Genomic DNA, 9,771 nt, shown 5'->3' on the forward strand with positions numbered 1-9,771 from the left:
GTGACTTGGCTGGGGAGGAACACTGGAGCTGGGCTCTGCTGAAGCTGGAGCGAGACATGGCTTCTTGAGAGGGGGAGTCAGCAACAGACCCCTGCTAGGAATGAGTTGCCAGTGGCAGAGGGCAGCAGCAGTTGAGATAATTGGTCCCTTTTTGGAGCCCAGAAGACAGGCAGGAAGCTGGGGTCACTGTTGAGCCTGACTAGAACTGGGCTTGAGCGAGAGATCAGCTCCCTCACTGCCTCCTCATTTGGAGCCAGCCCAGTCCTGTGGGGTACAGGGTCCGGGAGGCCTGAGCCATCTTGAAGGAGGAGTGGGAATAACATGGGGTATACATCCTGCTACTCTGATGAGGAGAAATTATTTGAAAGACTTCTATATTAAAATAGATATTGGTGTCATACAAAGTGAGTTACAAACTTCACATGAAATTTTTGGCTAGCCATGCACAGCAGACTTAAGGGTGTAGTTTGCAAGTATGATCTGTAAAATAACTGAGATGCATTCCCATGTATAACTGTGTAAATAGATTTGTCAACTGAAATGTAGTTTAAGGGTAAAATCTGTAAATAAACTGATTTATAAATTAAAAAAAAATTTTTGGCTAAAGCTAAGATAACTTCAAATAAATTCTTATAGGTAGGCCGGCGCCACAGCTCACTAGGCTAATCCTTCGCCGACGGCACCGGCACCCTAGGTTCTAGTCCCAGTTGGGGTACCGGATTCTGTCCTGGTTGCTCCTCTTCCAGTCCAGCTCTCTGCTATGGCCAGGGAGTGCAGTGGAAGATGGCCCAAGTGCTTGGGCCCTGCACCCACATGGGAGACCAGGATAAGCACCTGGCTCCTGCCTTCGGATCAGCGTGGTGCGCCAGCTGCGGCGGCCATTGGAGGGTGAACCAATGGCAAAAGGAAGATCTTTCTCTCTGTCTCTCTCTCTCTCTCTCACTGTCCACTCTGCCTGTAAAAAAAATAATAATAATAAAATTAAAATTCTTATGGGTAGCAGCTCCCCTGGACCACTGTTAGGGCCCTGATTCAGTAAAGGGCTTAAAGGCAGCATCATTGGGGCTGGTGCCATGGCTCACTTGGTTAATCCTCCACCTGCGGCGCCGCCATCCCATATGGGTGCCAGGTTCTAGTCCCGGTTGCTCCTCTTCCAATCCAGCTCTCCGCTGTGGCCTGGGAGGCAGTGGAGGATGGCCCAAGTGCTTGGGCGCCTGCACCCACATGGGAGACCAGGAAGAGGCACCTGGCTCCTGGCTTCGGATCGGCACAGCGTGCCGGCCGTAGCAGCCATTTGGGGAGTGAACCAACGGAAGGAAGACCTTTCTCTCTGTCTCTCTCACTGTCTATAACTCTACCTGTCAAATAATAAAAAAGAAAGAAAAGGCAGCATCGTTGGTGGCCAGCAGAGGGCACACTGCCTCCACTTCACAGCTGTTCACCCTGTGCCTTCCCCCTGGGAACCTGGGGTAAAAGGAAAGACAAACCTGGCCTCAGCTTTGGCTGTCTCACAGGTGCTGGGGGCCCGGCATCTGCCGAAGAATGGCCGAGGCATTGTGTGTCCTTTTGTGGAGATTGAGGTGGCTGGAGCAGAGTATGACAGTACCAAGCAGAAGACAGAATTTGTGGGTAGGTCTGCCTTTTCCAGGTACAACCTCCTCTTTTGGGAGGCTTTGCGGACCCCTCCCACCGTTCACCCCATTCTCTCGGGGTGGGGCCTGAAGCCATCTGCTCTGATTTTGCAGTGGACAATGGACTGAACCCGATGTGGCCCGCCAAGCCCTTCCACTTCCAGATCAGCAACCCTGAATTTGCCTTCCTGCGCTTTGTGGTATATGAAGAAGACATGTTCAGTGACCAGAACTTCTTGGCTCAGGCTACTTTCCCAGTGAAAGGCCTGAAGACAGGTGAGGTCCTTTCTTCAAGGTAATGTTCTAGTGGGTAGGCTGGGCCCTTGCTTTCTCTCCTGGGCTGAATGCCGGTGCTGCTCCTCCAGGATACAGAGCAGTGCCTTTGAAGAACAACTACAGTGAGGACCTGGAGTTGGCCTCTCTGCTCATCAAGATCGACATTTTCCCTGCCAAGGTAGCAGTAAGTAGGGGTAGCTGGCCTGGGCTGGGCGGAGAGCCGGGCAGCGGCCTCCCCAGAGGCAGGGCTGTCGCTGACTTCTGTGCACTGGCCCTTGTTGAAGCAGGAGAATGGTGATCTCAGTCCCTTTGGTAGCACGTCCCTGCGGGAACGGGGTTCAGATGCCTCAGGCCAGCTGTTTCACGGCAGAGCCCGAGAAGGTTCTTTTGAAGCCCGCTACCAGCAGCCGTTTGAGGACTTCCGCATCTCCCAGGAGCATCTTGCAGACCATTTTGATGGTCGAGAACGAAGGTGAGGGAGGCGGAGGGGCAGTGGGCAGTATAGGGGAGGGGCACTACAGCCAGGAAGACTGTCCAGTTTGTTGTCTGCTTCTCTTGGGGAGAAAAGCTGTAACTGTGTGAGTCGGGGCTGCACTGCTGGGCTGCAAGTCCCCACTGCAAGCAAGGACGTTCTCTTCCATCCAGGGCCCCAAGGAGGACTCGGGTCAATGGAGACAGCCGCCTCTAGTTGTGCTCCCGCCTTGTTGGAGAGCAGCAGGGGTGTGCGCCTCGTGGAGCGCCGTCAGCTGGGTTCTTCGGAGCAGCCTTCCTGGTCTCGCAGCCTGGAGCCTGGATTCCAGCAGGGAATGCTAGACAACCAAGCCATTAATGAGATGTACTGTTTGGGGCCTCCATGCCCAGCTCTGGGTGAAGGCAAAAACTGTAGTGGGTCTCGCATTAAGCACACACATCTGGCTCTGACTTCTGGAGGTGGATCCTTCGATCATGTGGGGCCAGGACCACAGCCGAAGCCCCGTGGAGTGGCTGCCTCAGCCCACAGCACAGGAGGCTCCAAGGAGCCGCTGAGGTTCTCAAGAGTGGAGAAGAAGGAGGAGCCTTGCTGGGCCAAGGAAACAAAGTTTACATTGTCCTGTAGCTTTAAAACCACAGCTGGGCAGGGTAAGAAGCTCGACGCCCCTGCAGCCAGGACAGAGGAATGCAGGGCCTGTGTGGGGAAGGGCTCTGCCCCGCCCGAGCAGAGGACACAGCACAAGGGCACATCGCCCACGGCTGGGGATGCCACCCAGCCTGAAAGATAACCGGGGATCATGATGGAAATAGCAGTATTATTTTTTTCTCCTCAGTGGTATTGTAGCTAAGTTATTTCCTCCTCCTACCCAGTCTCTTCCTCTGAGAGGAGACTGGCAGGTGGGCCTGCCACGCTGGGAGAGCTCAGTTGTGGAAGTTGGGAGGCGTGCTCAGGAGGAGAGGAGCAGGTGGGCAGAGAGGACACAGCCAAGCCTACTCTGGTAGGGTGGGTTGTTTGTTTAAGGCAAAGATGACTCGGTGTGCTTTCTCTTAGGAATGAGAAAGGGATTAAGAAGCTGCCTGTCTCGTGGGGAGGTGTGAAGACAGGCAGGTGCAGGATGGAGCTGGCGCATTACTGCAGCTTCTGCCTAGTCACAAATAAGGAGATGGAAAGGTTTGGAAAGGCAGTCCCCACCTGAGGACAGAAACTGGGGTCCAGGCCCGTGGGCGCAAAGGTGCCTCATAGTATAGCCAGCATCCAGCACACGCAAACCCACTGCCCATGGTTGGGCTCTGGGTTGGCCATTTGCTAGTTCTCTTGCCCTCTTCAAATCTGACTGCCAAATAAATCATCCTCATGTCCCTTTTCCTTTAACTTGTATGCTTTTTGGGGAGCCCAGGAAGGCCTGTCCCTGAGTAGTTACTCAGCAGTTGAAGCAGGTGAGTAGTTTCGGGAAGCTTCTCAGGCCCAGCATGTCTTCCCTTCCTCTGGGCTAACATCAGACATGGGGCCACTCTCCCCCAGCCTGTCCTCCGCCAGTGTGACTGGATAGCATGCATTTCCTGCTGGAATCCAGGCTCCAGCCAGCTTTGATGGTGGGTGAGGAGCGACCAGCACCCTCTTTGGTTCCACAGAAACCTATCATTTCAGACAAGCAGCTTCCAAGGGTGTGTTGCCAGGTGCCATTCTGGTTGCCTCTGTAACTTGGAACCCAAATCTCCATGCCTGCAGCATTGGTTGGAAAGGTCCTTTTCTCACGGTTCTGTTTTTGTAGTGGTTTGTGCTAGAGTTGGACAAAGATGATGCCACTCTTTTTTTGACAAGCAGAGTTAGACAGGGAGAGACAGAGAGAAAGGTCTTCCTTTTCCGTTGGTTCACTTCCCAAGTGGCCACTACAGCCGCCTCGCTGCGCCGATCCGAAGCCAAGAGCCAGGTGCTTCCTCCTGGTCTCCCATGGGGTGCAGGGCCCAAGCACCTGGGCCACACTCCACTGCCCTCCCGGGCCATAGCAGAGAGCTGGACTGGAAGAGGAGCAACCAAGACAGAATCCGGCACCCCAACCTGGCCTAGAACCCAGGGTGCTGGTGCCGTAGGCGGAGGATTAGCCTAGTGAGCTGTGGTGCTGGCCACCACTCTGTTTTTTAAATGGTGCATGTGATGCCCTGAACTGGATCTGACAGCCACAGAGCTTGGGTTCTGGCTGGCCTGGGGCTTTCTTCTAAGGGCTTTACAGCTTCTGCTCAGAGAAGGGGGTAGGAGGAAGGAACTTGGGTCTCATGATCCATGTTTTCCTACTGCAGATTCTTGTGCACCACGGAGAAAACATTCCTAATCAGGGAAGGAGGAAGTCCGCTGGTCCTTCAGTTGGGGCCCACCTGTGTTGTCTTTGGCTTATTGGCAATGACCCCTGAGTTCATTGGTTACTGAGTTCTGGAACATGGCCTGGGGGAAGCACAGCCCTGTTCGCTAGGCGGCTTCTCAGACCCTTGGCGCACCTATCTTGGGCTCCTTACAGCGTTCACTTTGCTTCTTCCTGCAAATGTTTGGTTCTTCCTAATGGAAAATATGGCAGTCCTCAGTCACACAAATTTAAACATCAGTTTCCTGCAGTGACCCAGGAGGTACAGCAAGGTGGAGTATGTGTGCTGATGGGGCTGGACTCTTACCTGGGCCTGAATGTCTTGGCATCCAGCAGTTGCTTGCTTCACCCCACACATGCGGGCTGTGTCCAAACAGTGCACAAATTGGTTAGCACTGCCTTCCACCCACAAGGCTGTAACCCAGGGAGTCTCGGCCTTGGGAAGCTTCTGAAAAATACTTGTGCCTGGGGCCTTAGCTCCAAGGTAATTTTGTCAGAGGGAGGCAAAGTCACTGATCCCAGGGGTGCTGGCAAAATGAGCAGATTCCCTTGCAGCCTCCATGCTCTCCCGTCTGCATCCTAAGACTTCCTGGCTGGAGAGCAGGTTCAAAGCAATAGATGTTCACTTTGTCCCCAAGGGACACACACAGACAGCATTGCCCTGGGGTTCAGCAACATTGTCTCCTGCCACAAGACCACTGAAGGCAGGAGCAGTTTCTAACCTCAGTTGAGGAAATTGCCACCAACAGTTATCTGTGGCCATGAGCAGAAAGAGCAGGGGCCTCCCTCCTAACCAGAAGCATCACTGGAGGGCTGGGCCTGGGGCAAGAAACTCAGTGTTTAACCAACATCTCACCATATCACTTCTGTTGGCAGGGCGGGGCCACACCAACACACTATCATGTTATCCCACTGAACTAGCTCAGTGGGCAGAATGGGGGCATGCCTCCCTCACACTTGTGGATCAGGCTCTGTCAGCCTGAGGGCCAGTGTGGGTGTGCCATTCCCTGCCTTGAGGCCACCACAACTGCCCACTGCCCGAGTCTGTGCCCACCACGGGGTTCAGCTAATGAGCTGCAGGGTTTCACAGCAGTCTGGTCTGGCCCCGGTCTCTGGAAGGACCGAGTGAGGACCGGCCCTGGTGTCTACCTGGACCAGAGTCACCACTGTGCCCTGGCATCTGCCCCAGGTGTTTTATTTCAGGGGCACCTTCTAGTTTCTGCCACAGGCACTTGGGACTACCCCAACAAAACCTGTGTTCGTCTGATTCCTCCAGGAGGCCTTTGGGTCCTTGGCGCGTGTTCACCAGTCCCCTCAGCAAGTGTAAGCTCTGCTTGTGGGCACTTCACTCCCAGGGGGGAGGAGACAAACGCCACACCGCGCCAGCGTCTCACCAGAGCCCTGATGTCTCCAGATTTGCCTTTGCCCTTTTAGCATAGTTTCTAGAACAGCAGCTCTTTCACAGAGAATTCATGACAGTGACCTCAGCAATACAAGCAGCGGGGGACCGGGAGCTCCTCTGAAGTGAGCTGACGGAAACGGCCGCTTGAGCATCCGTATAAGGTCAGTCTTGGCCACAGAGCAAGTCAGCAGATAGAAAGTGTTCTGAGCTTGTTTGCCCTGACCTCCCACATAGAAGAAGGCAGCAGATGTAAAATGTATTTACATTTTTATTTAGGAACAATCAAAGGGCTTGAAGTACCATTGAGGCCCATTTCAAACTGTACAAGCAATTTGTCCCTGTTCCCCTCCCTTATCCAAATCCACAGATACAAAAATCTAGGAAATGTGCAATTTGCATCTTAGAAATAGCAGCATCCCCACAGGGGACCTTGTGAGGCCTGGAGACTGAGCCCAGGGAGGGCAGCCCCCACTCAGCACAACCAGAGTCCAAACCAAAGGCACGTTGTGTCCTGTAAACACTGACCCCAGGTGCAGAATTCCCAGGGCTCCCCGCAGATCTCAATGCTAGGACTGTGCCACTTCCTTCGTTTGGGGTCTGAGGGTTGGCCACAGTAGGGGTGGGGCCCTCTCACACTGTCAGTTTGGCTAAAGTTTCAGTTTGCTTTTCACTTAGCACCAAGATGATCACTTCTTCGGCTATCTCTGGGAGACAGGAAGTGCAGCAAAGGCAGGCTGCTCCCCAGTCCTCCCCAGTCACACCTCAGCAGGGTTTGCTTGAAGACCAGAACACAGACAGGGGCTAGCGTGCAGGGACTGGGACTTGGTCAGGAAGGGATCTGCAAGCCTTTGGCAACCTCCCTGGCTTCCACAAAGGCTGTGCTCAGTAAAACTCAATGAACAATGGCCAGCAAAGGAAAGAGGAGGGTTGGCGTGATTTTTAAATAACAATTATGGCACAGTCTGACCTCCCTGAAACAGCTGAACAAAGTGGCTGCTCAGATGTGCGGTGGGAGCTTGCACAAGGGTGCCCACTTCCCTCGCCCAGTTTCCTGAGCAGGCCTATTACTGTGCCAGGTCCCTGCTAAGGAGTGGGTGCCAGCTCTGAGAGTGACATCAGGCTCTGGCCCCATGTCAAGCAAACTGCAAGAGACAGCTGGGTGGGCACGCACCAGGGATGAATGAGAAGAATCTTGAAGCACAAATCACAAGACTCATAGGTACCACGTGGTGGATTTTCATTCTTTCACAGTGATTCTACTGGCTGGGATTTCCTCCCAGGAAAGACCAGGCTTCTCACAGTGACTCAACAACCTGTATCCTAGACAATTTCACCTTCAACTGCAGTCACAACGAGTAATCCTCAACTGTCCATTTATAAAGAAGGAAATGAAAAAGCAATAACCAGGAAAAGCTGCTCATCGGCGCGTGCACCATGTCCACCACCCACCCTGCCCCGAGCCGGTCTGAAGGAACAGGCCTGCTGGCAGGTAACCACACGGGCTCCTTCCATGGACCCTGGCCCTCTGCCCACGTGGGCACACGGAAGGAAGGTGCCAGCGTCCTCTCCAGAACAGCGCCCTGGCCCTGTGCCCACTCCGCTCGGCTCCCGCTGGAGCAGCAGCAGAGCCAGGCTCTGATAGCTGCAACAACAGAGCAGCAACCGCACATCCACTCTTAGGGACTCCTTTTGGCCTGCTGATCAAAACAATTTCTAAAAAGGAAGCATTTGCTTGCTCCTGATCTTGTCCACATGGTAACCAGAGTCTGCCTAATATAGCCCCCAAGCTCCAGGCTCCTCCCCTGCTCCAGACTTCAGAAACATTCCTGCTGCATCCGGGGCTGACACATGTCTGTCTTGCCTCCATTCTGGTGAAGGACCAGGCCCTGGCTGGCTCATCCTGACAAGTGAGCTCACGGCTGCTAAGCCAAAAAGCAGGATCTCAAGTGTGTCTAGGGCCACATGCTTGGTGTGTGCTGCTCCTACTTCACAATAAAACACAGACTGGGAGCATGTCTGTGGCCTCCCTCACCCCAGCCTTCCCAGGGGGACCTGGCTCGGGGCAAACACAGACTCCAGCAGAAAGGAATTCTAGCCAAGAGCTGTCAGGTGCCATTGGGACTAAGAGCTGGGCAGGCAGCAATCAAGGAGCCACCTCGAACTCCACTTCCACCCAGTAAAGGTCAGAATCAAAACCAGTCCATGATGTTGAGGTCGCTGCACAGCTCAGCCATTCCCCAGACCCCACTTAAATGATCAGCGCAAACCAGATGGTGGGTACCTCAGCTTGATGCCAGGTCCAGGTGGGCACTGGAGCTTAGGAGAGACTTGAGCCCACAGCTCCCTGCTTGCTCAGATGCTGGGGGTTTTCTGGGGCAGGCCAGGAGGGCTGGTTACAGGGAAAAGAGAGAAGGAAGCTGAGTTAGACCCTAATGAAAAGGCTCCATGTCTGGAAAGAGGAGAACCAAGTTCTGTTAGGCCTTTGCCTGGAAGGGTTGGCTGTGTATACCTTTATATGTCTAGTGAGTTCTCTAGCCTTACGATACAAAAGAATATGCAAAAACTGAGTTAAACACCCCCAGGTAAACTGAGCAAGGAAGACAGTGGTGACTTTAGGAAGATCTCAAAATCCAGGTTAGGTTTTGCATAAGATTTTCTTCTTGGCTGCTTCTCCTCTCCTTTAAAATGCTTTTATCCAAGTGGGCTGTGATGCCTGAGCTGAAAAATCTGCTCCAATCTGAGAAATTGGGTCCAAGAGAAGACTAGGAAGACAAGAGGCAACAGGACCCAGGACAGGGACAGAGCATAAGAAGGGAGTGAGGGAGATGATGTGCATAGAAAGACCAACGTCCACCCAGGAAGGCCGACAGCCACCTTCCACAGGAGGCAATTACGGGACAGATGTCCCAGAGCAGAAGGGAGGGGACACAGGACCTGTCACTGGGCTACCGAGCAGGGTAAAACTCAGAGGAGCCACATCTCAGCCTGGAGAACACACTGCAACTTCCTAGAGGGACAGCCTCCCAAAGCCAGCTGGGGACGAAGCCATTAGAACATGTAGGAGCCCACAAGGTACCACTTAACACTCTGCTCAGCTCCCTCCTTCTGCCTCCAGAGAGCACAGTACTTGGGTCCTTGGGTCACGGTGCTTTGGTCCACCAGAACAGCCACCTGTTGCTCAGCCGATAAAAAGGAGCTCTACGTCACACCCAAAGTGCTGGCAAGCAGCTGTCCATGCCATGGTTTTTCAGGAGCCCAGGACTCCCCAGAATGATACTCCCCAACCCCCAAATAAAAGGTCTCTGCTGTTGTCAAAAATTAAAACAAGTAATTAAAATATGAAAAGTATATGTATCATAAGTTCAAAGTTTCTTTAACAGAATGCTGATCTGGTTTTACCTATTAAAACTGGATCTACAACCCATGTAAAAAAAGAACTTAGGCAACTAGAAGTCGCGAGAGACAAGAAACTACAAGATGATCTTATTACCTCCAAGTCCAAGTGCAGAGACGTATGAGTCACCACAAAAAGGGCTTCTTCATGACAGTGACCCCACTGCACCTCTTAGCTGTGCACCCACAGACCACACCTACGACTGCAGGCTGTCATAGCGGTCTGTCCTGTGATGGGACC

At 53.2% G+C, this 9,771-nt stretch overlaps 1 protein-coding gene across 4 annotated transcripts in view; it reads left to right on the top strand.

Annotated features, from left to right (window-relative positions):
- Nucleotides 1-9,476, top strand: part of PLCG1 (phospholipase C gamma 1) — a 39,427-nt gene extending 29,951 nt beyond the window's left edge. Inside the window, exons 28-32 of one of the 4 annotated variants that reach the window (XM_062204207.1) lie at nucleotides 1,515-1,629; nucleotides 1,746-1,907; nucleotides 1,997-2,085; nucleotides 2,195-2,379; nucleotides 2,553-9,476. In XM_062204207.1, the coding sequence (XP_062060191.1) occupies nucleotides 1,515-1,629; nucleotides 1,746-1,907; nucleotides 1,997-2,085; nucleotides 2,195-2,379; nucleotides 2,553-2,595 (594 nt within the window). In that variant the 3' untranslated portion in view covers nucleotides 2,596-9,476. Of the gene's footprint in view, nucleotides 1-1,514; nucleotides 1,630-1,745; nucleotides 1,908-1,996; nucleotides 2,092-2,191; nucleotides 2,380-2,552 lie in introns of all 4 variants that reach the window. The other 3 variants (XM_062204204.1, XM_062204205.1, XM_062204206.1) reach the window with 3 other exon arrangements.
- The last annotated feature ends 295 nt before the right edge of the window (nucleotides 9,477-9,771 follow it).

Source organism: Lepus europaeus, chromosome 10, assembly GCF_033115175.1.
Source record: "Lepus europaeus isolate LE1 chromosome 10, mLepTim1.pri, whole genome shotgun sequence".
NCBI classification, from domain to species: Eukaryota; Metazoa; Chordata; class Mammalia; order Lagomorpha; family Leporidae; genus Lepus; species Lepus europaeus.